The sequence below is a fragment of the Carlito syrichta genome, unplaced genomic scaffold (genome assembly GCF_000164805.1).
Source record: "Carlito syrichta isolate Samal-C Ts95f unplaced genomic scaffold, Tarsius_syrichta-2.0.1 Scaffold311780, whole genome shotgun sequence".
Lineage (NCBI taxonomy): Eukaryota > Metazoa > Chordata > Mammalia > Primates > Tarsiidae > Carlito > Carlito syrichta.
The window spans coordinates 821,778-848,294 of NW_007255876.1; the positions used below are offsets into that span (position 1 = coordinate 821,778).

The 26,517-nt window shown below is 41.0% G+C and overlaps 1 protein-coding gene across 3 annotated transcripts in view; it reads right to left on the reverse strand.

Moving 5' to 3' along the window:
• Window positions 1-3,188: 3,188 nt before the first annotated feature.
• SDAD1 (SDA1 domain containing 1) overlaps window positions 3,189-26,517 on the reverse strand; it is a 34,803-nt gene continuing 11,474 nt past the window's right edge. For 2 of the 3 annotated variants that reach the window (XM_008069065.2, XM_021718068.1), the window contains exons 7-22: window positions 25,978-26,035; window positions 24,694-24,768; window positions 22,241-22,342; window positions 20,961-21,030; window positions 19,868-19,971; window positions 18,516-18,573; window positions 17,970-18,028; window positions 17,025-17,101; window positions 15,526-15,623; window positions 15,342-15,418; window positions 14,617-14,743; window positions 12,828-12,919; window positions 12,193-12,383; window positions 12,004-12,088; window positions 10,917-11,078; window positions 3,189-6,192 (exon numbers count right to left, since the gene is read on the reverse strand). In XM_008069065.2, the coding sequence (XP_008067256.1) occupies window positions 6,145-6,192; window positions 10,917-11,078; window positions 12,004-12,088; window positions 12,193-12,383; window positions 12,828-12,919; window positions 14,617-14,743; window positions 15,342-15,418; window positions 15,526-15,623; window positions 17,025-17,101; window positions 17,970-18,028; window positions 18,516-18,573; window positions 19,868-19,971; window positions 20,961-21,030; window positions 22,241-22,342; window positions 24,694-24,768; window positions 25,978-26,035 (1,483 nt within the window). In that variant the 3' untranslated portion in view covers window positions 3,189-6,144. The remainder of the gene's footprint in view (window positions 6,193-10,916; window positions 11,079-12,003; window positions 12,089-12,192; window positions 12,384-12,827; window positions 12,920-14,616; window positions 14,744-15,341; window positions 15,419-15,525; window positions 15,624-17,024; window positions 17,102-17,969; window positions 18,029-18,515; window positions 18,574-19,867; window positions 19,972-20,960; window positions 21,031-22,240; window positions 22,343-24,693; window positions 24,769-25,977; window positions 26,036-26,517) is intronic. The other variant, XM_021718066.1, reaches the window with a different exon arrangement.

The window sequence follows — 26,517 nt, forward strand, 5'->3', positions numbered from 1 at the left end:
CATACCACTCTCTGTGCCAGTGAGAGCCTTGGTGATGCTGCCCTTAAGAGTTCTCCACTCAGCCAGGCTTGGTGGTTCAGCCTGTAATCCCAGTACTTTGGGAGGCTGAGGTGAGTGGATTGCCTGAGCCTGTGAGTTCGAGACCAGCCCGAGCAACCTGATGAGACCTCATCTCTACAATAAAATAAAAAATAGCCAGGCGTGGTAGCACACATCTGTAGTTCTAGCTATATGGAAGGTTGAGGTGGAAGGATCGCTAGAGACCAGAAGGTCGATGCAGGGGTGGCCGTGAGCATGCATGCCACTGCACTCCAGCCTGGGCAAAAAAGCGAGACTCCAACTCAAAAAAAAAAAAGAGTTCTCCACTCATAAAGCGGTTTCTATGTCGTCGGTTACAGGACTGTATTTGCCTTGTGAGAATGCACTGAGCTTATGTACTTTTCTCTATGTATAAAAAGTTTTTTAAAAAATGTTTCACTATTATTTTTTTCTGGAATTTTCTTACAAACCACTAACTTCCATTCTGCAAGTTTTGATGTTAGTCCTTGTTTAATCTTAGCAGACATCAACTCAAAATTTCAGAACAAGTTTGTGACTGTGCAGGCAACAACTACATCAAGGCTGTTGTTTGGCCACAAAAATTTTTGGGTTTTTTTGAGACAGGGTTTCACTCTGTCACTGAGATTAAAGGCATGATCATGGCTCACTACAGCCTCGACCTCCTAGGTTCAAGCCATCCTCCTGTCTCTGCCTCCTATGTAGCTGGGACTACAGGTGCATACCACCATGCCTGGCTATATTTTTAAAAAATATTTTTTGTAGAGATGGGTGCTCACTTTGTTGCCCAGGCTCATCTTGAACTCCTGGCCTGAAGCAATCCTCTTGCCTTAGCCTCCCAAAGTGCTGGGATCATAGGTGTGAGCCACCACATCCAGCCTGGCTGCAAAAATTTTTCCAAGATTATAAATGTGAAACGTTTGTATCTTAAAACCACTTTTTATCATTTTTTACTCTGCTTTTGAAAATCACTGCATAACATTTTAACTGCACAACTACTATAGTGTTTATACCTATCTTTAATCAGTGATTGATGGTTGAATATTCTATCTACTAATTATATCCCAACTTGCTTAAGTATCCCCATGTTTTACATTTTCTTGTACCAGTTATTGCGATTATAAATTATACTGCAAGCCGGGCTCGGTGGCTCAGCCTGTAATCCCAGCACTTTGGGAGGCTGAGGTGAGTGGATTGCCTGAGCCCGCGGGTTTGAGACCCATCTGGGCAACTTGGCGAGACCTCATCTCTACAATAAATAAAAAAATTAGCGGGGCGTGGTAGTGCGCGCCTGTAGTTCCAGCTACTTGGAAGGCTGAGGCGGAAGGATTGCCGGAGCCCAGCAGGTCGAGGCTGCAGTGACCGAGAGCGGCTGGTGCACTCCAGTCTGGGTGACAGAGTGAGACTCCAACTCAAAAAATAAATAAATAAATAAATAAATAAATTATACTGCAGTAAATATTTCCCTACAGATCACTTGTAGTAGACATTGCTAATTGTCTATCCAAATCCATAACCCCCTCTTCCTTGCTAAAAGCCTGGTTCTGCTGGACAGTTACTGTGCACCTATGCTGAGACAGCGACAATCCCATTTCCTGTTTTCTGGTTTCCCTTATGCTAGGGTGCTGTATAACCCAGTTCTGGCTAATGAATCTACGGGAAGGCTGCTGGCAGGGTTCTGTGAAAACTTTTGCTTTCCTAGTAAAAGGGATAAATGTGGCAATGTCACTTTCCCCCTGCTTGCCACCTTAAACACAGCAGAGCTGTATATGAAGGGAAGGTATCAACCACTATCTCCATATTACAGATGAGACTGAGGCTCAGACATGTTGAGTAACTTGCAAATGGTCTTACAGCCATGTCAGAGTCAGCACTCCAACCCAGTGCTTCAACATGCTAAGAATGCCAAAGAAGAAAGCAGCCCAAGATCCTGATGGCACCACTGCACAGATGAACCCAGGTCATCAACTGGCCCGACTCAGGGGAGACAGACTCCCCCTATAATTAGGATATTCGTGGATGAACATAAATTTGCAGTAAAACTCAGCCACAAACACAGCTCTTGCCGTATTTTGGATGATTTTCTTTGACTAAACTCTCAGAAGTGGGTTTGAGTAAGAGGTTAGGACTACAAAACCCGTTCTCACAGCTCTTTTGCTAACATCAGGTCTTGCTGCCAAGAGTTAAGAGTTTCAAGCCAAGGATAACCCCAGCACCCCGTCAATAAATGGAGGAAGAGAATAATTTAGAAGGCAAGACAACCCTCTGGTACTTTCAAATCAATCCTGGCTTGGGTTTTAGGTGCATCCCCCTTTCTAACTATAAAGCAGCTTTACAAGAGTGGGTCACAACGTACCTTTCTTCTCTTACAGTTATTTTGTTTTTTATAAGAAAACCCTACACATGATCCCAGCACCAAAGACAATATTTTATTATCTGGTGTATTTCCTCTTGGGCTTTTATTGTTCCCGTTGTTTTTCTCACTGTCGCCCAGGCTGAAGTGCAGTGGCATGCTCAAGACCACTGCAGCCTGGACCCGCTGGGCTCAGGTGATCCTTCCGCCCCAGCCTTAGAGTAGCTGGAACTACGGGTGTGCGCCAACATGCTCAGCTAATTTTTGGATTTTATTGTAGAGACAAGGTCTAGCCATGTTGCCAGGCTGGTCTTGAACCCCCGGCCTTAGGCAATCCTTTCACTTGTACCTCCCAAAGTGCTGGGTTGAACAGGTATGAGTCACTGTGCCCAGTCTCCCATTTTCTTATGTATATAATTGGATAATACTAAAATGCTTTGATATTTTGTCTTCATTTGCAATAAGCATTTCCCATTGTACATATTTTAATGGCTGCATAATATTCAATCACGTGGATAAATTGTAGTTTATGCAACTATTTCCATATTGAGAATACACTGACCAAACACGAGGGCAGAATCTACAGAAGGAATTATGATGACTACATAAAGAGTGCTCTGCATACATACAAGCTTCTGCTATTTAAGTAGCACAGAAATAGCTGTGCTTTCTGCTTTTGTTTGCATTTGTAAACAAGGGCAGACGAGACTGTACACTAGGAGAGGAAAGGTTGTTTCTGGATCTTGACTGTGTAAAAGGCTGAAGTCATTGCACTATCTTTTTGTCCATATTCAAGGTCATTTTTAATTTCATTAAGTACATTCCACAAGTATGCAAGTGGTAAATGAAAGAATGTCACTTGGTAGATAATCATCTACATACAGTTTAAAAATGTGTTATCTAAAACAGCACAAAGAACAGAATACTCTCAGTAACATTCTAGTTAAGTGGGGCTGCGATACAATACCTTCCAAAGACTATACATTCTCAAACAATTACACTATGAGGAAATAACAAAATGTATTTTAACCAAAATCTTTAAAAAATCACATCAAAATTATACTAGTCTTTAAACCAGCCATTTTCCTTTATGACTCAGGAATGTATTTCCTGCTGTGGCCCTGTTCATCAGAAGCATCAAGCCTGTTAGCAAACAGGCACTTCACCCTCTGGCTGGCCAGGCGGTCCTTTCCTTGGGGTGCTTCCAGTCCTATGTTGTGGTGGTTTCTTTTTATAAAAATTGCATCTATTTATAGTATACAATGTGATATTTTGACACATGTACAGATTTCGAAATTACCGAATCAAGATAGTTAACACATCCATCACCTCACTTTTTTGTGACTGTGCCTTCTTGATAGCTCTGTAAACTGCTCTGAATTATAGCCATTTGTAATTTGATTACTTCTGTGAGGTTGAAAGTTTGCAAAGGGCATAAACACATACACAACTCACACAGCATCTAGGAGAGTGCTCTGCACACAGTGGACATTCAATATACATTTTTATATTTCAAATTAGTTCCTCCAAAAATGGATTTGAGGGGCAACATAAATATTTGTAGCAACTGTAACTGTTGTTTTAGTACATTAAGCAAAAAATAACATCATATACAACTAGTCATGGATGACATATTTACTGAAAGTTTACTTTGTGGCAGACAACACGCTAAATGCTTATAAACACGACTTCTCAAACTTCTCAACAAAAAAAAATCACTGGGGTAGGTGGTATGATAATTTACAGACAGAAAATGGACAGTCAGAGATTAAATCATGGATCTGAATATTTGCTGGGCACCTACATAGGAGACACTGAGAGAGCACTGGGGAGATGGCAGAGAACACACAAATCTCTGCCTTGCAGGAAGTACTGATGAATTTGCTAAGAACACAAAGATAATACATCAGCACTCTGGATTCATGTACCGCTTTATATATTATGGGCTTGGACAAAGTGAGTTCATCCCTGAATGGGTCCGCTCTCAGTGTTGACAAAATTTGAGACTAAATAGCTCAAGTTTAGGCACTGATGACGTCATGACTCAAATCACCCTGGAAGCTCACTTAGCCTTTGCCGGTGGTATTCACTCTTATGAGACTCTAGTCTTCAAATTGGTAGTCAACAGACAATATTCTCAAGAGGAGATTTATAAAATAATAAAAGGAACCAGACAGAACTAAGATACTATGGGCTTAAAAAAATAAAGTTAAGAACCTGCCCTTTTAAAACAGGCATTGGGTCTTTCTGTCTTGCATATACACCTCAGGCTAGTTGGGAGTGGGGAGGCCACAGTAGAACAGGAGTCAGAACACAGAAGGGACTCTGGACTCTTGGTGTCTAGGAGGGTGGGGAAATCTGGGGGCATGATGAAACTTCTGGGAACCCTCACAATGTACACAGCAAAGCTGTAGACCTAGCTGCTATGCTCTTTTGATTTTATTTACTTTCTGGATCTAGATACATGAGCAGATAGCCAGCTCAAAAATGCAAAAAGAAAAAGGAGCAGTTTCAGGTCTGAAACATACTAATTTGCACCAGACAATTCCTGAGAAGCACTAAAGTTGCTGGGGGTTGACTTTGACAGCTTGACTGATCCCCTAACAGTGATCTGGGGCATCTTACGGAAAGTCACAAAGTTTTATTCACACAAGATGGAAGTTAAACTCAGAAAGTGAACAGAAGACACTGGAAAGGGAACAAGAAACGTGATTTTAGGAACTGCTTACTAATTCTTAGTAGGCAGACAAATGCCCTATGCTCTAATTTGAAGTAACACGGAATCATTTTCTGATGTACTGCAATATTATCAAAGAAATCTGTGGAAAACAGCACCAAACTATTTCCAAACCAACACCCTGCATGCCAAGAGACTGTCCGCTAAAATGGACACAAGTATGCCCAGGGGAGGGAGAATACAGAGCACTCCACACACATAAGAGGATCTATTTGATGCTAGAAACGTTGTATTGAGACAAGGCAAACAGTGGGCTGAAACTATGACAGCATGAAGGAAGGCAGAGGAAACCAATGTGATGAGTGGGCAGCTCCAATGATGAACTGAATACACCGCAAAGGTATATTTATACTTAAGGCAATTGAAAGAATTAGGTCTTGACCAAAAGGCCTGTATAGGGCATTAAAAATATTTATATCTTCAGGATTGACTGAAAGAACTAAATTGCCTTTCCAAAATCTGTACAGCTGGGACCTGTTTTCAGCAGGTAAGCCTATTTACAAGTAAGAACCTCTTACTCTTGTAACGTTGTCCTGTTTTATTTTAAGAGAATATATAACTCCTATCATGGGGACAGGAGCCTTAAGGCTTCGGTGATTCCACAGAAATATGAACTTACTTCTATTGGAGAACTACTTACATCGTACTGTAAACACGCATATCTACACCTGCCCTCACTGAGCTGTGAATGTCCTGAGTGAAGGGGTTATATGGCTCATTCATTTCATATCCAGTGACAAGTGGAAGACAGGCACGCAGTAATTTTCTTTTGCATGAATGCTAAATGAAAATATTTTACAACACCACAACTATTTACATTAACATTTCCACTATTACCCATCTCCAAAATAAACACAAATTGTTGCCACGTTTACTGTGTTTTTCACAATATAGTTCTTCTGGACTTTTTAATGTAAACGAACATGTTCGATTTACTAATTTTCACAGTAAGGACGCAAACTTAGCATTCTCCTTGGAAGGAAAACTGGCTTGGAAGTTACTTCATTCTCTTTCTCTTTTTCAAAAGTGCATCTCGTAGTGCCAGCTGTAAGATAAGAAAAAAGTATTTAAACGTAATTCTTGGGCACCCATTATCTGGTTATATGAAAGTTCACTAGAAAGGAATCACTAAGTCAATAAGCCATCCTGAAAAACTACAAATGGTAAAATGCTCCCTAATAGACCAAATCTGTATTCAGGATGGGGCCTCTAGACTGTTAAAAAATAGGCAAAGCTGTTCCCAACTCCTGGAGACAAAAGTTCAAAGTAGAAGCAGCTACAGAATACAGAGACCCAGAGACTGGAGCATTGCCTACCCCCAGAGGAGACACACAGGGCTTCTGTGGTACACAGTTCTTAATATTTCGGAGTTGTGGATGCAATAAATCACCTCAATTAAAGCCAACAAGAAAACACATACTCCTAAATCACATATACTCCACTAAGTACGGCACAGAGAGACCACGGAAATATTCTTAAATGGCAGTATTTGTGCAGATTTACAACCAGTCTATAAATATATAACCTGAAACACAGAAAAAAGTTCCCTTACGTGATTTTCAAATGGGTTTCTTTAATGCAGTGAATGAACCAAGAAAATTTCATAATACATAAATGCTACCACATCCTTTTTAATGGCTTAACCATGGACACATTTACTCAGAAATTAAAAACCAGACAACTGTAGCTTAAAGCAAAATACTTATTCCAGTTAAGATGAGCTCCAACTTTTAACTAGTTTAATTATTTTGTGTTGAAAGTATGAAAGGTGAAAATGAAGAACTGAAGCAGTGAACTGTATATTCTAGTAGACTCAACCTAGGTTCTTCTCTAACCAACGGGGCCGGGTTCTAGGAGAATCCAGGGTAGAAGTAGAATCTGAAGGTGAAGAATTTAAGATCTTGAGAAAAAGAAGACTGAAGGATCAATGTTTGAAGTGAATCTATGGAAGCCCTTATTAAGTTTTACATTTCCCAAAAGAAAATGAACAGAATATTACATTAAAAGTAATCAAGAATAAACCCAAATTAAATTTAAAAATAAGGTCACCAAGGCCAATAAACACATCATAAGTGTGTGATGAATAGTATTCCATCATTCCCAAGCACTACTCTTTGTTCTAGAAACTTAACCATTATCCTGTTAGCCCTGAGACTACTTGCCAGCAGTGCTTGGAGCTGCAGTGTTTTTTTTTTTTTTTTGAGTTGGAGTCACTCTGTCACGCACACTGGAGCGCAGTGCCACCGCAGCCTCGACCTGCTGGGTTCCGGCGATCCTTCCGCCTCAGCCTTCCAAGTAGCTGGAACTACAGGTGCGTGCTACCACGCCCGGTTAATTTTTGATTTATTGTAGAGATGAGGTCTTGCCAACTTGTCCAGGTGGGTCTCGAACCCGCAGGCTCAGGCAATCCACTCACCTCAGCCTTCCAAAGCGCTGGGATTACAGGCTGAGCCACTGAGCCCGGTGGAGGCGCAGTGTTTACCTTGAGATAACTTGAGGATTATAGTCCTGACCTTACCCTCAAAGTTTGCCACAATATATCTTGCTTTTGTTATTTTCCCATCGCTCTACTTACTAGTATACTGATCATCTTTGGAAACAGATTAACATCATTCTATTTACAGTATTCTGTTTTTAGTAGTGGTATTTCCATTTATAAAACATAGCACTTTTTGTTTTAGTAATTGTTGTTAGGATTAGAGATAAGTTCTATTTAAAAATAACTAGAACAGCTTTTATATTTTATTTTCACATTGAAAACCAGTCAGATTTGCTTCAGCTTCAAAGAGCATGTCTATGTAAATAAAACTAAATGAACGTGGCAGTGAGCTGTACTTTGTTTTTCTAAGTGGGAGATGGGTTAAAATTCCTAGTTTTTGAATTTTAACATGTATTAAAATTTTTTTGCTTTGCTAAAAAAAATTTTTGGAGTAGAAGTTACCTGGCTTTATAGCTAACTACTCAAAGCTTTTATTTTATGTTTTTGAGCCGAAGTCTCATTCTGTTGCCCAGGCTGGGGTGCAGTGGCACATTCAAGGCCACCAACCCTAGGATCCTGACTTTTTCTATCTCCTTCACTTTAGATTAGCACTATTGAATAGAAATGTAATATGAGCCACATATATACTTTTAAAACAAAAAAGTAAAAATAAGGAGACCTGCTGGGCTTAGGTGATCCTTCCACCTCAGTCTTCCAAGTAGCTGGAACTACAAGTGAGCGCCACCACACCCAGCTAATTTTTTTATTTATTGTAGAGACGAGGTCTTACCAGGTTGCCTAGTCTGGTCTTGATCCCTGGACTCAGACAATCCTTTTGCCTCCACCTCCCAAAGTGCTGGGATTTCAGGTGTGAGCCACCACGCCTGGCAATATGCTGGATTTCAATGAGCTCAAAAGCAAGAATGTAAAATGTTTCATGCAATTTAATTTTTATATTGATTACATGCTGAAATGATACTATTTTGGACAAAATGAATTAAATATATTATTAAAATTACCTTCATCTCTTTATTTTTACTTTTTTGTTTTAAAATTATATATGTGGTTCATATCACATTTCTAGTCAACAGTGCTAATCTAAAGTGAGGGAGATAGAAAAAGTCAGGATCCTAAGGTTACGTTTTATAATGGATAGATCTAAGGCTCCAAATGGCAATAAAACTGGAAAACAAGAAAAAGCATTTTTGAACCAACAAGTGCATATGCCCAGTTAACTGTTAATTTTCTTTTAAAAACTGCAATCTTTTTTTTTTTTGAGTCAGAATCTCACTCTGTCGCCCAGGCTGGAGTGCAGTGGCATGCTCACAGCTACCCCAGCGTCAATCCGCTGGGTTCAGGCAATCCTGCCCAGCCTTCCAAGTAATTGGAACTACAGGCACGTGCTACCATGCCCGGCTAATTTTTTGATTTATTGTAGAGATGACATCTCACCAAATTGCCCAGGCTGGTCTCGAACCCCTGGACTCAGGCAACCCTCTTGCCTCAGACTCCCAAAGTACTGGGATTACAGGCTTGAGACACTGCGCCCGGCCAAACTGTAATCTTTGAGAGATGTTTTGTGACTCAGAGCTCTTGACAAGGAACACAGCAAAGCTTCTCCATCATGCCAAAAAAGGCATGCTAAAATACAGAAAAGTGGAGTGGGGAATGCCCTTCCAGCAACTGCAGTAAGCCAGGCTGACCGACCGGGTGAGTGCTACTTCCTTGACACTGTAATGGTACTAAGGGCCAGTGAAGGGATGGCTAATGGATGTAAGTCAACTCAACTCTAAGTTTAGGAGAATGTGGCAAAATTTAGAGTACTTAAAATCGCAAATGGCACATACCACCATGCCCAGCTAAATGCCCCCCCTCATTGGGAAATAAGAATATTTTAATTTTAATTTTTTTGAGGAGAGGTGGGGTCTCACTATGTTGCCCAGGCTCCTTTTGAACTAGAATCAAGTGGTCCTCCTGCCTTGGTTAACCAAAGTGCTGGGATTACAGGTATTGAGTTCCTGTGCCTGGTCAATATTATTATTATTATTATTTAAGTTGAAGTTTCACTCTGATGCGCAGGCTGGAGTGCAGTGGCACGCTCACGGCCACTGCAGCCTTGACCTGCTCGGCTCAGGTGCTCCTTCTGCCTCAGCCTTGCAAGTAGCTGGAAATACAGGCGTGCGCCCCGACATCCAGCTAATTTTTTTTATTTATTGTGGAGATGAGGTCTTGCCAAGTTGCCCAGGCTGGTCTGGAACTCATGGGTTCAAACAATCCTCTTACCTCTGCCTCCCAAAGTGCTAGGATTATAGGCGTGAGCCACAGTGCCCAGCCAAAATTATTATTTACGTGATGTTGCTGAACACAGTTTAGAACAATAAAGATTAAATTAGAAAGTAGTAGGAGAGTTTAAATGGTACTTTAATTTAGTTAACTAAACTGACTTGGAACCCACACAGACACTGCAATGCCTGGAGGGCTGGTCATTACATTCATTCATTACATATTTCCTAAACTTTCTGAAAATGTGTTAAGTTGCTGCAGAATGGGGATTACCATGGCAGGCTCATGCTTGGCTAGCTATTTAGGAACACTGGCTCAGAATGTGGGACTATTTAGTTCAGGGCTAACTTCCTAGAGATTCTTCAGAACGACATTTAGATACACTCTGGTACACTTCCAGGCGAGAAAGATACAGAAGCATCAATCTGCTTCACTATGGTGAATTACTGAAATAAGCAAGCCACTCAAAGAGCACAGGATTGCTGTTCAAAGGCCATAAATGGATGAAGTGAAATCTCAAAGGCCTGTAAGCATAAAACTGTTGCAAAAGGGCATGTATAGGAAGGATCATGCTAACAAAAGAACTGTTCCTTTTGCACTGCATTCCTGAAACTGCTTCTGAGATAGGACCACACAAAATTACTGCTTTTTAAGAAGTATCAGGCATAAATTAGGCACTAAGAAATTATTCAATTAATTTTGATATCATATTTCACAGATGAAATGCTAGAGAACTGTAGCACGGAAGGGAACTCAGAGATGATCTAGACTGTACCTCTTTACTTACAGAGGTGAAAATGTGCTCCCCTCTGGGCCCACACTGAGTCTCAGCTAAGCCAGGTCTGGGATTCACATGCTCTGATGACGTCCCACCCCTCTGTGCCCCCTAATAGTGCTCTACTCACTCCAAGACACACACAGTGACACAAGGGCTGGAGAAAGCGCCTCTGTCTCCCACATAAAGCATTCTCACAGTGCTTCTGCCACTGGGCTTGAGTGGAGCTCACCTGCTTTTCCCGGAAGGAACGCTTATTTTTGGACCGGACGTTCTGGCTATACCGCATCATCATAAAGTTCTTCTGTTTTTTCTTCTCTTTATTTGTGGAACTGGAAAACGGATTTATTTTGGTTTTCTTCCTCACAAATTCTTTTCGGTCTGTCTTCCCAGCCTGTCAGCACAAAAAGTTTGATATTTCATCTTAAACAACACACTTCCAGAGCCATCCCATCAACATAAACGTCTCCTCTATGTGAGGAGCTCTACTTGGAGGCCCAAGGAATGGGGATGGAGTTTCTAATGAAGCGAGGGGTGCTCTGGGGAAGTCAGGTCATACTCAGCTTGCTGAGGTCAGAGGAGCTTGTCCAGAAAGTGAGATAGGTGGTTGTTCTGCAGGATGCAGGAATCACAGTGAGGAAAAGGAGCAGAGGACAGAGCATTTCAGGAAGAAGGGACTGTGCAGGCAAAGGGGTGGAGGAGAAAGGACAGGGGTTCCTGAACTTACCTAAACAGGCTTCAGCACAAACAGAAGCAGAGGGTGAGGGGGGATATGGGGTGGTGTGTAACATTGCCTTTTGTGCTCTGTATCTTGTTTTGGGTAGTAGCTACGTGGCTCTGTACAGTTGTCAAAACTCATCTAACTGAACACCTAATATCTGTGCATTTTATTCCATGTTATTTACACCTTTCTTTAAAACATTAAAACAACAGCCATTCTGTGGCTATACAAGTCCTGGGAGATATACAATAATCTATTTTGAGACAATCTGACTCTGTCACCCAGGCTGGAGTGCAGTGGTAGTATCCTGGCTCACTGCAACCTCAAACTTCTGGGCTCAAGTGATTTTCCAACCTCAGCCTCCCAAGTAGCTGGGACTACAGGCACGTGACACCATGCCTGGCTAATTTAGAAATTTTTTGAGGTGATAGGGTCTCACTAAGTTGCCCAGGCTGACCTCAAACTCCTGGCCTCAGGCAATCCTCCCTCCTCGGCCTCCTAAAGTGCTGGGATTACAGATGTGAGCCACTGTGCCCAGTCTACATTTCATTTTATTTGTTTACTGTTTAAAGAACTAGGAATAGCATGCCTTACTCACCATTGCAGTTGCTAGTCTTGTCTCCTTGTCAGACTTTGGCTTTTTATGAAGGTGCTCAATATCCCGAAGAGAAAGCAATTCGCCCCTGGGGTGAAGGAAAAAAAGAAAAAAGAAACACAAGTAGATTCCTTCTCTTCTGCTCTCACTGCCATGTGAACTGACTGAGAGCTGGCGGATGTGCCATTTTACCTGGGTTCCTCATCGCTGTCGATTTCAACATATTTCCTCTTTTGGGATTTCCCAGGGGCAGCATCAAGTTCTTTCTTCATCTGGGCTATGCGGATTTTCTGGAAGTCTTCCTGAGTTAAAACTCGACTAGTGCTGACGGCTGCAGCTTTGGCTTGCCGCTCCGCCACAGGCATGTTGTTCAGCTTCTTGGACTTGAAATCACACAAGCAAAGGCTTAAATGACTATTAGCTCAAGAGATCTCAGACTTCCAGATATAAGTCTCCAACAAGGCCCAGCATAAAATATGTCTTACTAAACATCACAGCAACTCGCTTGTAAGAGGAACTTTTCTTTTGAGTCAGTTTCACTCTACTGCCCAGGATGGAATGCAGTGGCAAGATCTTGACTCACTGTAGCCTCTGACTCCTGAGCTCAAGCTATCCTCTTATGTTGGCCTCCTGAGTAGCTGAGAGTACAGGCATGCACCACGCCCACCTAACGTTTTAAAAACTTTTTTGTAGACACAAGGTTTTGCTGTGCTGTCCAGGCTGGTCTCAAACTTCTGGGCTCAAGTAATTCTCCTGGCCCTCACTTCCCAAAGTGTTGGGATGACAGGCATGAGCAACTACACCTGGCTGGAATTTTTAAGACTTACAATTTCTTGCTGCTCTTCGTCAGAAGAATGGTGCACATCAATCCATTCACCACCAGCATCTTCCTCACTGATACTAGTAGTTTCCCATCCATCTGTGTGAAAAAAAGCACACAATTATTACTGCTATATTCGTTGAGCACTCACTGCGAGTTGAGAAAAATCAAGCAGAAATCAAGTGGAAAAGTAAGATAACAAATCTCAAATAGATATCCTACCGACCAAAAACTGAGCACTATTGTTAAATAAGTCACATCAACTCGGCTAATTAAAGGTACAGGAAATAAGCACCGAGCAAGTATCTACCATGAACCAAAATCTTATAAGCATTCTAACCCTCATGACACCACAGATGAGGAACAGACTCTCAGAGTTAAGTAATGACACCAAGCCACACCGCTAGAAAATGCAGCATATGTGAAATCACGAAAATCATGGCTGACTCTAGAGCTCATGCTCTTTCCACCAAACCAGCTGTGTTTGTCACAACCATACTTGCACATTTATCTTGGCCACACAGAAAGTATCTGACAAACTCATTCCAGCATATTTATACATGTATGAGAAATTAGTTACAGTTATTTAGAGAACTGAGGAAGAAGATTCTGGTTGTGAAAGCACAGCTTACTAAAGCACAGACACTTGCAATCTTTCCATGGCTCCTATGATCCATGAGATGATGTCTGGCTCCTTGGTCTGGAACACATACAACCACTCATGATACGGGCTCCGACTCTGCTTCTAGTCTCCTATCTTGCTATGTCTCATGTCTAAATCCTTCAGGACTCTGTCATACTTTGCCTGCAAAATCTTCACTAATCTAGTATTTCTTGCCAAAAACTCCTGGCTCATCAGTCACATCTTTCCAGAACCCCCTCCTCCCTTTAGTTTGAAGTTGGAGTCTCACTCTGTCACCCAGGTTGGAATGCAGTGGCATGCTCACAGCCACTGCAGCCCTGACCTGCGGGGCTCATGCAATCCTTCCACCTCAGCCTTCCAAGTAGGTGGAACTACAGGCACACGCCACTATGCCTGGCTGGTTTTTTTGTTTATTGTAGAGACGAGGTCTTGCCAAGTTGCCCAGGCTGGTCTTGAACCCATGGGCTCAGCAATCCTCTTGCCTCCAGCTCCCAAAGTGCTGGGATTACAGGTGTGAGCCACTGCGCCCAGCCCAGAGCCTTTTTTAAAAAAAAAAACAAACTTCTGAGCAAAACTGGCTATTCTCCTGTCCTTATATCCCTCCTCCAGTTATAAATTGTGTTGTCACTTCATTGCTCAGCTCTTTATGAAAGGCTCTAAAGAGCAGGAACAGTATCACTCATCTTTGCATCCATAGTGACCAGGTCATGGATAGTGCTTAGGAAAACTTTGCTAAAGCAATGAATGAGGGAATGACAAGAAGAGAGAATCTGGAAGTCAGCAAGGAGCTCAAGTATTCAACAAGTTTAACAAGGAGGGCTTGGAGGATTACTGCAAAGATGAACCCTTGTAATTTTCTCTAGGCAATAAGCACAAAATCATCATCTTTCTCAAGTACCAAACAGCATGCCTTTGGATGGGGCAGCTGCCCTGGAGGACATGAAAGGGCAACTCTTAGCCTAGACCATAAGCTCCCTGGGAGCAGGAGTCATGCTCGACTGACTGTCAGTGCTTATCATAGTGCCTGGCACACAGCTACTGCTCAGCAGGTTATCTGCTGAACAAGTGTCCACAAAGCATAAAGATCTAAAGGTCAACACAGATATATTGCAGGAGTGATTGTGCCTGGAATAAGGATGAAATAAAAACGAACCTTCATCATTTTCAGCATTCTCTTCTTTCTCCACTTCCAAAACTTCTGCTCCTGGAATGTAATCTTTAGCATCTAATTCTCCATATTCCTGTATTCTTGCTTCTACGGAGGCCTCCGTAGGCTTACCCTAAAGGAGGAGAAATTGTTCATAAGAAGGTACTTAGATCATAAAACACTGATCATGGAAGGTTTCTCCAGGATTATGAATTCAGAAGGGACACCACAAAAAATGGAGGTAATCAAATGACAACAACAGTCTAGTGATTAAAGCCAATTCCCCAGCCAGCAATTTATCCACTATTTTTTCACTGTCTTCTGATCCAGATCAAAAAACTGGCAGTTATTAAAAAATAACTGTTCCACTGTTTTAAGTCTTGAAAATACCATCTCTCTTTCTGTTACATGCATGTATTCCTCCTGTTCAATACTGGCATTACCTACTGACTGTTGCAATTCCAATTTGTTAATGATGTCAATAGCCTTCAAGTTGAAATGGCCTGATGGGTCCTTAAGACTCAGTTATCACCAACGAATATATGCCAACTACAAAATATTTAGAGTCAAGGCATTTAGTCAAGTGTATTCCAAGCTTTAAGAATGTAACTGCGCTCATCATTACTAGTCATAATGGAAAGCATCACAAATATTGAAATTTGGGTTGCAGGAAATTACTATTGCTTTCTGAGACCATAACCTTTAGGCCAACACATGCATGCTTCACCTACTCGGAATTTCTTCTGCAGCATCTGAGGATTCAGTGTTCGAAAGAGTTGAATCAAAGTTCTAGCAGACATCATTACATCTATAAAATAATATCTTTAATTAGAAATTCTGGAGCAAAGAGTAGAATGAGGTTAAAAATGAGTCACACCGCACTCTTTAGTCTACAGAGAGTGATACGCAACTTACTCTTATCTTTATGTGTTTTATACTGAGCCAGGTCTTGAAGAAGTTCTTCAGTCATAGCTAGAGGACATCGAGCTGTTATCTCTTTTATAGCATTGATTCTAGAAAAGGGAAAATGGATTTCAAAAAGCCAAAAGAGTAGTTTTATGTGGTTCAATCTAATGAAGTTTCTTTAAAAAATTAAATAAAAAGGAATACAAATTACATCTTAAATGGCTCAGGGCTTTAAAACCACAGCCTGACAAAGAATGAGAGGTACGTGGCCTTGGAGATACTGCCATTTCTTCTACACGTGATTAAGGAACAGTGTCTAGCACACTACATCATGGCAGCACTTGCTCACCAACTCTAATGGGAGAAGGGACTAGGTCAGTAAGAAAGGTTAAAGGTCTGTAGGGCTGTTATCCTAGCAATACTTTCCAAGGGAGATAAAAAGCAACTGTTCAGCATGTCACTTATTTATCAGGACAAGTCAGACAATCCTTAAACCAGTGCTTACAGTCACTAATTTTTTAATTAATCAAAAGGGTCACCGAACTGCCCTACAATAAGAGTGAGTCAATAATAAATCATTTGTTCCAGAATGCTATGGCTTGAATGTCCCCTCCAAAACTTCTGTTGAAATTTAATTGCCATTGCAATGGTATTAAGAAGTGGGACTAGCTGGGCTCGGTGGCTCAGCCTGTAATCCCATGCTTTGGGAGGCTGGGGAACTTGGCGAAACCTCATCTCTACAATAAATCAAAAACTAGCCAGGCATGGTAGCATGTGCCTGTAGTTTCAGCTACTTGGAAGGCTGAGGTGGAAGGATCACCAGAGCCCAGCCGGTTGAGGCTGCGGTGGCGGGGAGACAGAGTGAGACTCCAACTCAAAAAAAAAAAAAAAAAAAGAAGTGGGACTATTAAGAGGTGATTAGGCTTGATGTTAGTATCTTAGGAATAGGTTTGTTATCATGAGAGGGTTACTGTAAAAGTGAGCTCAGCCCTCTTGTTACTCTTGCACTCTTGGTCCTTTCCTTCTGCCTTCTGCCAATGGCACAGTAAGGATGCCCTCACCAGATGATAAGCAGATGCCAGCACCATGCCCTTGGACTTCCCAATCTCCAGAACCACAAACCAAATACATTTCTTTTCTTCATAAATTGTCCCATCTGTACTATTCTATTACAATAGCACAAAATGGACTGAGAGACAGAGTAAGACATCAGTTCAGGGTGGGAGATAAGAGAAAAACACTTAGATTGCCAAATGGTCATTCATTTGAAAGAGTAAAACTAGTAGAAAACCAACAAAATGCTGCTTAGAAGGACAAGTATCTTTTCTCTGGCTCCCTCCTCAAAATTCTGACCAATAAAAAACCACTAATTCTCCCCAAAAGACTGAAGTATATTTTAAACTGATTTTCTAAAGGAAACACTGTCAACTGAAACCTTACATCTTGATAACTTTGAGCAAACAGTTGACTAAAGACATATCTTCTACCTCCAACCAGGTGCTACATACCCTACTGTCATGACTTCCCCAGAGTTCTTGTCAGTAACAAAATTGTTGGCCACAGTCATGAGCAATGACTGAATGATCTAAATTGGGAACAAAAAAAGAGATGAGTACTGGTAAAATGTCTGAACCTACTCAAACAGTTGAAGATGCAAGTACAAGAGATTATTCACCGTAGAAAAACAACCTTCCACCTTCAGTTTGGGAGTTGGAAGGAATCGAGATCAAGACAGACAGAAATAAAAATACTCCACTTAGGGGTTCAGTGTTCTGCCTGATTATCTTTGGACTAAATTTTACTCTCCTTTAACATCATTTTTCAATATAAAAAACAAACTACTTTGGCACAGGAGAATCAAATGCTGTTTTAATCAAACAAAGGAATTTCGAGCTTTGAAAAATAATCTCTATACAGTTACTGATATGCTTGACATATTAGTCATAACATTAGTCATAAAATTTGGTTATTAAACAAAAAATTCCCAAACTTGTCCAAAAGGAATTTCACTTTCTATGATCTGTACAAGTGAACTCCTGTGTAGATCTCCTTAAGAGTTAATATTTCTTCTTACTTAAAAAAAACAAAAACAAAAACAAAAACAGCCAGGTGTGTAGCTCATGCCTATAATCCCTGCACTTTGGGAGGTGGAGGTGATAGGATTGCCTGAGCCCTGTGGTTCAAGATCAGCCTGGGCCTTTGGTTCCAGCTACTTGGAAGGCTGAGGCGGAAGGATCGCCTGAGTCCAGCAGGTCGAGACTGCGGTGGCCATAAGCGTGCCACTGCACTCCAGCCTGGGCGAAAGTGAGACTCTGACTCAAAACAAAGCTGGAGATGGGGGTGGGGGGGGGGGAACGACAACAGTAAGTCCTGTGAAAAAGTGACCCTGATGTACCCAACAGTAACAGTACTATCCTTACTATCGACCCAGAAGTCAAGCTAAGAGTTCTCACCTCTGGTGGTACTAGTTGATGAGCTGCTTGTGCAGCAAACAGAAGGATCTTTGTGACTTCTAAAAATAATAAGAGATCAGAAAGGTTGTAGTCAGTTTATCACCTTGCCTCTTAGGACTACAGCAAACATGACAAGCAAATGCCAGCCTTAACACTACTGCTGCTGATTCCACCTGGAACCCCCAACCTCCAGATATCTCTGCATGGCTCACCCCCTCGCTTTCTGTAGGTCTCTGCTCAATTGCTACCTTATCAGAAAGTCTCTCTCACTCTTTTGCTGATGTGAGGAGTAGATGAGAGGATCTATGTAAAGCACTTAGCACAGTGCTTGGGCCATACTAGATGCTCAATAAAGGTTAGTTTCCTTCTTAAAGGTCAAAGATAAAAACAACCATCTCTTCTTTCCTGCTTTTATGCTGTTTTTCATTAAGAATGCATGTGGAATCAATAGAGCAGTAACAAAACTTGCTTTGAGAAGACAACTTGTTGTTTTTTTTTTTTTTATCACCAAGGCCACCAGAGTAACATGGCAAGTGGGTGGCTTACCTCTCTGGTGGGGCTGCAGAAACCTTTGCACAAAGGGGTAGAAGTTGAAGAGGAAAAGCTGTGGAGAGAGCACCGACTTTAGTACTGTTGCAGCTGACACTGTGGAGTTTTGTTTCTCCACAACACAATCATATCACCAAGCTCAACTCATGGGGATGCATTTTGCTTTCTCTCAGTAAGCAGTCATGCCCCAGGATAATTCAATATGCTATATTAACCAAGGAAAGGCACGCTCTCCAGTGAGGCAATGTGCCTATCCTCATTTCGTAAAGGAGGAAGCAAGTGCATGTAGAAAGAACTAGGGGAAGGAAAGCCAAACTAAATGTCATAGTCTTCCACTTTTAAAACTGATGTGGCTGCAGAACTAATTTTCTAGTGTTTTAAGAGAGGGGGGGATTATAGGAAGGAACAACACTAATATCAAGGCTCTAAAACAAGGGGCAAAATAGTAATTCAAACCTGAATAGCACCTAGTATAACATAATCACCAAAAAACAAAGGCCAGTCCAACCACACAGAAGGAATTACTTGGTGCTATAAGTAATTCTGTTAGTGTTTTAAAGAAAAACACTAACATCCTGGAGTCTACCTAGGTGACCAGGGTCCAGTTATTAAGGAAATAATGTCTAATTTCAAGAAGAAACTCTCTGGAAAGGGATTGTTTTTCTCAAGGTTCGTCACGTGGGAATAAATTAATTTTTCCTATTTTAACCATAGAGCAAAAGTAGGAAGGGCGATTGAGAAGCTGCAGGGAAGACTTTGCTTGAATATAATGTCAGATGGTCAATTTTAGTCAGTTGTGAAACAACACATCATCTCCATCAAACCATGCTTAAATCTCAAATGACTTCTGCTTTCCCATTGAGCTCAAACTTGGGACTGAACGAAAGTAATGCACAGACATAGCAAAATCACTGATGTGTTCCAAGCAGCACCAGTCATAGATGACAATGACAAGGGAAAACCTCAGTGGTCATTTCTTTAAGGCCTACAGTTTGGGTATCTCTGTATCTCTACTGGCATCTAGTATAAGAGTATATGTGAAGTTCTCACATATATACCTCCAAGGAGCTCTTGCATATGTGAAACAAGTGAATGAAAAGAAAGCAAAAAAGCAGCACACAAAATACTTTGTCCATGAACTGAATTATGTACAAATTAACATCGATACTTACAGCAAAGGAAACAAAGTGACATAAACAGTTATTTTCAGAGTTTTTAAAAATTCTTCCTTGAACTGAGTAAATATTTGGAAGATAGAATTCAGTCAGTGTTCTACCTAGTGGCTTTCCTTTCACTCAGATCAATTCTCCTTCTAATATTCACCAAGAGAAACATAATACAATCCAAACCTCATGAATTCCCACCAATCTGGAGATGAGGTTCATGAGCATCATCTTCACTTCAAATCGCTCCTTAGAGCTCTCTAGTTGCTTTAATAGTTTTTCTGCAAAATCTGGAAAGGAGAAGAACAGAGAAGTGCACTGTGGGTTCATTATCTGTACATTTTTGTAACAGGCACAGAGAAGGCAGTAGTCAGATCAGCGAAAAGATTCATACTCAGGTGAACGTTATCTTTAATGGCACCCAAAGTTAAGTCTTCAAGATTCCCAAGATTTTTAGCATCAACATCTAGAGTGACTGGCAGGTTCTCCAAGGGTGGTTCACAGACTAGCAGCAGTTAGTCCACCTGGGTGCTTGTTATAAAAACAGACTTTTAGCCCCTTCATCATCCCCAGGCCTATCAAATCAGAATCTACACTTTACAAATTCCCCAGGTCATTTGTATGCACATTAAAGTTTGAGAAACATTGATCTGGAGCAGGGGTCAGTAAATGTTGCTGACATTAGCATACAGAGAGCACTTTAAAAATCCCAGTGCACAGTTACACCCCATACCAACTAAAACAGAATCTCTGAGAATAACAAGACCCAAGCATCAGTATAATTTTATAAATTCCCCAAGTGAGGGCAACCCCTTTGGCTTCCTTCCCACCATGGGAGCCTTTATAGCCTCTCAATAAACCCTGCTTAAAAAAAAAATATTTCCCCAAATGATTCCAATGTGCAATCTAGTTTGAGAACTAGTGTTCTAGAACAAGGTTTCTCAGACTTTTGTTTCTACAGACTAGTTTAAAAAAAAAAAAAGGACCAACGAAAGACCGCCAATATTTCATTTGGTGACATATGATGATCTATGATTACTGTGTTGTTAAAGACACGAATCTCAGAAAGTCCTGGTTTTAACATATTTTTCTTATTTTGCTATAGACTGGGAATCATTGCTTTGGAACACAATTCTCTAGGTTATAACTAACTAGCAAAAACTAAGCATTTACCAGTTGCTTACTAATTACCAGGGCTTTCTTATTTCCTAACAGGCAGGAAGCAAAATAGGCAGAGATAAGGCCAACAAGGAACTCTGAAAGAAACAGTTACATTTACCTTGGGGATCATGAATCAGGTGAATAGCTGAAAAGTTAAACACCTCTGGTTTCTTCTTCTTCTTTTGTTTCTGAAAGAAAGGGTGGGAAAAACATTTCCAATCTGAATTACAGTGAGGTTACCCTCCATGTGCTAATGTACTAATACAGGCTATGACAAAGTCTGATAGACTATTTAAAAATAAAAAAGAATCTTTTTTCTGAAAAATCTTTCTTTCAACTGGAAAAACTAAAGTTGGTATTTGCCTTTTAAGATTAAACCCTGGGAATGTTCCCTCCATCAGCACCTGTGAGACAGGAATTTGGAACATACATTAATAGACACACAAGGGTCAAATTAATAATTTTCAGAACAATTGTTACAAAAATATCAAAGTACTTTATTTAGGCACTCTTCTGGGAAGACACATCTAGCAAAGATACCCTAATATGAGTCACACAAGCCACTATGTGAAAAGTGAACAAGTGAAAAGTGTGAAGTGAATCAAATTATTTATGCAAGTCACAGATTTTGCTAGAGCTGAATACATTTATTTATCTAAAACCTAAGTGATTAAAAATTAATCACCCGTTTTTGGCTGGGTGTGGTGGCTCGGGTCTGTAATCCCAGACTTTGGGAAGCAGAGGTAAGACGGCTGCCTGAGCCCAGGGGCTTGAGATCAGTCTGGGCAACTTGGCGAGATCTAGTCTCTACAAAAAATAAAAACATTAGCCAGGTGCAGTTCCAGCTACTTGGAAGGCTGAGGCAGAAGGATCACCTGAACCCAGCAGGTCAAGGCTGTGGTGGCTGTGAGTGTGTCTGCCATTCCACTCCAGTCTGTACAACAGAGTGAGACTGACTCAAAAAGAAAAAAAGGGTGGGTACGGTGGCTCACACCTATTATCTCAGTACTTTGTGAGGATTAGGTGAGAGGACTGCCTGAGGCCATGGGCTCGAGACCAGTCTGGGCAACTTGGTGAGACCCCATCTCTACAATAAATCAAAAAATTAGCTGGCCATGGTGGCACATGCCTGTAGTTCCAGCTACTTGGAAGGCTGAGGCAGAAGGATCACCTGAACCCAGCAGGCTGAGGCTGCAGTGGCCATGAGCGTGCCACTGCATTCCAGCCTGGGTGACAGAGTGAGACTCCAATGTAAAAAAAACAACAAAAAAACTCATCATCTATTTTTATGTCTTTTGAAAATGCTATTTCTCAATCTTAAATTCTCAAAAGCTATGTCAAAAAACTATATACTCTGCATTCTAACAACTGATCTCATTTCCCAGGTCTCAGTCTCACCTTGAGCACTTTCATTGCCTTTTCCAATTTTTTCTTGTTTTTGGAGCTTTTCTTTCCTGTAGCATACTGCACTAACAGGTCTCTTGCTGTTGGTCCTTCATCCTGAAGAAGAAATTCTTTGTAAAATTACAAACAAGGAAAGCCTGTACAAAAGTAAAGAATAATCCTTTCATCTGCTTCTTGGTTCTTATATTCTGCATACAGCTATTAAAAATGAATATGACTTTTAAAATCAAGCACAAAAATACGCACACGTGTGCACTAAAGGCACACACAAAGATTTACACTGCAGTATTTATTTTTAAAAAATATTTTTCTTTTTATAAACAAAATGCAACTATTTTTATTTAGAAAAAAGAAACAACACAAGTATGTATCAAATAAACTACAAATAACTATAATAAATAAACCATAATGCATTCATATTCTGAAGTATGTGGAGGCTAAAAGAATAGGTAGGTCTATATATTTTAACCAAGATTAAAATGCACTGGTCGATCTATATATATTGAGAGAAAATAAGCTTAAGAATAATATATATGTTATCTATAAAGTTTTTTAAAACCTACTACACACATTAAGACTATTTATATATATCCATATATAAATGCATGGGAAATGAAATGGTTACCTGCAAGGAAATGGGATGTAGCAATAAGACAGGGTCACTAAGACTTATTTTATCTGTAAAATCTGAAATTTTTAATGAAAGTTGTCAAAATCAAAATGAAGTCACCGTGTTGAAAACACCCTGACAAATAGAGCAAAGAAAGTCACGAAGGGAGGATCTCATGTATGAATGCCTGGAAACAAAACTACCACAGGGGAGTCTGTAAAAACCAAAACCTTCAACAAAAGCCACTGCAACTTTACACAAAATATAATTCTGCCCAATATAACTCCCTGTCCAATTTGATACTATCTTTGTTACTGAGCCTGGGATTAGGCAAGGATAATTATCTCAGAACAATTATGTAATCCTCATTTTTGCTTTCAAAATCTTTGTTTTCCTGGGGCTGGGCATCATGGCTTACAGCCCATTAGGAGGCCGAGGTGGGAGGACTGCTTGACTCCAAGAGTTGGAGACAAGCCTGAGCAACACAGCAAGACCTCATCTCTACCACCATAGCCAGGCATGGTGGTACACATGAGCCCAGTATTTCGAGGCTGCGGTGACCCACGATTGTGCCACAGCACTCCAGCCTAGGCAACAGAGTGAGACTCTAAATCAAAAACAAACAAACAAAAAAACCTTTGTCTCTATCTCCCTGAATACGCACACAGTTTACTATGGCACACGCATTCCCATTGCAATGCCCTATTCTCAAATAAAAAAATTTTTTTTTGAGACAGAATCTCACTTTGTTGCCCAGGCTGGAGTGCAGTGGCACGCTGCTCACGACCTGCAGTCTCGACTTGCTGGGCTCAGGCAATCCTTCTGCCTCAGCCTTTCAAGTACAGGCATGTGCCACCACGCCCAGCTAATTTTTTGATTTACTGTAGAGACGAGGTCTCGCGAAGTTGCCCAGGCTTGATCTCAAACCTGTGGACTTGGGCAAATCCTCCTGCCTTGGCCTCCCAAAGTGCTGGGATTACAGGCTTGAGCCACTGTGCCTGGCTTTTTTTAAAAGAGTCTCTCTCTCTCTTTGTTATTTAGGTTGACACTTATAATATGTATTGGTCATATAATGTTTAAAAGGTGTTATCACTTATTCCAGTATTCTAGTTACCAATATACTAAAATGGGGAAGGAGGAGTCTTTTTTTTCCTAAAAGAATTTCTTCTTTTAAATATTTCTAAGAAAATTTCATGCCATCATAAATCTTTTTTTTCTTTTTCTGCTCCTTGAGTTGGGGTCTCACCCACAGCCTCCAACTACTGGGCTCAGGTGATCCTCCCACCTCAGCCTCCTGAGCAGCTAGAGCTATAAGCATGTGTGCCACCATGATTGGCTAATTTTTTGATTTTTTTTTTTTTTTGTAGAGTTGAGGTCTCACTATGTTGCCCAGGAAGTCCCCGAACTCCTGGACTCAGGCAATCTTCTTGCCTCAGCCTCTCAAAGTGCTGGGTGTGAACCACGTGCCCAGCTGATTTTTCCATTTAAAGATATTACTCCCTATCCTTCCCCCACTCTAAACTTCCATGATGTTGATGACATTACCTCAAAAATATGTTGGTGACAATTTTCATTCTAAATGTACATAATGAGATAGAGGTACAGCTTTAGAACAAAGAACAAAGTTAAATGAAACTGTTTTATTAATTATTTAGCCAATCTTACTGAATACAAGTGAAGAATTCCGAGTAGAATAAAATCTCAGCATGGCAGAACTCAATAAAGGGCAAAGGTAACATACAAGTTTTTTTCTAACTCAGGCTGTCATGACTTTACAATTTGTAACTCAGAGCAATAATGAAATGTAAGCTTCTGAAGTAACAATGATGAAACTAACCTCAGATTCTGAGTCACTGTCCTGTTTCTCATCTTCATCTTTCCCAAGGAAGAATGTCAAAGCGGCAACTAGTATCTAAAAACCAATCAGAAAATAGCCAGTTACTTAACTCAGCTTAAAAGAAAGAACAAGTATTTTTGATTACCTTATACGTGCATGAGCTAGTATCTGAAGAAAAAAATTTAAAGAGTGGGGGAATTTTTGCTAATTATTCATAATTTAGAAATGTTTATGAGGCCAGGCTTGGTGGCTCAGCCTGTAATCCTAGAACTTTGGGAGACTGAGGCAAGTAGGCTGCCTGAGCCTGTGAGTTCAAGACCAACCCGGGCAACCTAGTGAGACCTCATCTCTACAATAAATCAAAAATTAGCCGGGCTTGGCAACGGGCACCTGTAGTTCTGGCTACTTGGAAGTCTGAAGCAGAAGGATCCCCGGAGCTCAGCAGGTCGACACTGGGGTGACCGTGAGCATGCCACTGTACTCTAGCCTGGGCAACGGAGTGAGACTCCAACTCAAAAAAAAAATACAAGTTTATGTTATTTCTCCCATAAATAGTTAATTCTAAAAAATCGTTACTAGATAAATACTGCTAGGCGCTCCATAGTAATTCTTCAAGGACACATAATCATTTCTACATCCTTCACAAAAAGTGACATTACATTCCTTCTAAAAGAAAGTCAAACACCATCCTTAAATTTCTTTTAGTTGTGCCTAAGCTCAACAGAAGAAAAGTCAAGCCAGGCAGGGTGGCTCACGTCTGTAATTCCAGCACTTTGGGAGGCTGAGGCAGGAGGACCACTTGAGCGCAGGTATTCAAGAACAGCCTAGGCAATGTAGTGAGATCTAAATGCTACAAAAAAATTAAAAATTAGCTGGATGTGGTGTCGCAAGCCTGTAGTCCCAGCTACTCAGGAGGCTGAGAAGGAAAAATTGCCTAAGCACAGGAGGTCAAGGCTGCAGTGAGCCAGTGATTGTCATACTATGCTCCAGCCTAGGTGATGAAGTAAGACCTCGACTCAAAAAAAAAAAAAGAAGAAAAGTCAAGAATCACAGAAGAAAACACACTACTGTTTACTACATAGCACTTTAGAAACTCATAATTCTGTTTGACTCCTCTAAAAGACTGATGACCCAGTGAGGCAGTCTAGGAAGAAAGAAAGCATCACTAAACATAAAGAGCTTGTCTGTACACAACTTCTTCCTCACATACCCATCTCCTCACCTTCCATCCACAGAAGCAGACCACCCACAGACAAAACTTTTTCATAGCCCCACAGCACTCACCTTGGTGACCTTAGAGAAACATGCAGTTGTGATAACATTGACAGTTTTGGCATCATTCCTAGGGGAAGACAATGAGTGCTTTGAAGTACATTTTCATTCCACTGTGTTTTATAGCACAGACAATGACACAAAAGAAACAACGTTTCTGACATATTAGAATTTCCAATTGTAAATTTTTTTTTTTTTTTGAGTCAGAGTCTCACTCTGTCACCCAGGCTAGAGTGCAGTGGCACACTCATGACCACCACAGCCTCAACCTACTGGGCTCAGGTGATCCTTCCAAGCAGCTGGAACCACAGGTGTGTGCCACCACAACTGGCTAATTTTTTGATTTATTGTAGAGATGAGGTCTCGCCATGTTGCTCAGCCTGGTCTCAAACCCCTGAGCTCAGGAAAATCCTCACATCTCTCTGCCTCCTAAAGTGCTTGGATTACAGGCTTGAGCCACCAAACCCAGCTCCAATTTTAATATTTTAAAAAGACGCCGGGCTCGGTGGCTCAGCCTGTAATCCCGCGCTTTGGGAGGCTGAGGTGAGTGGA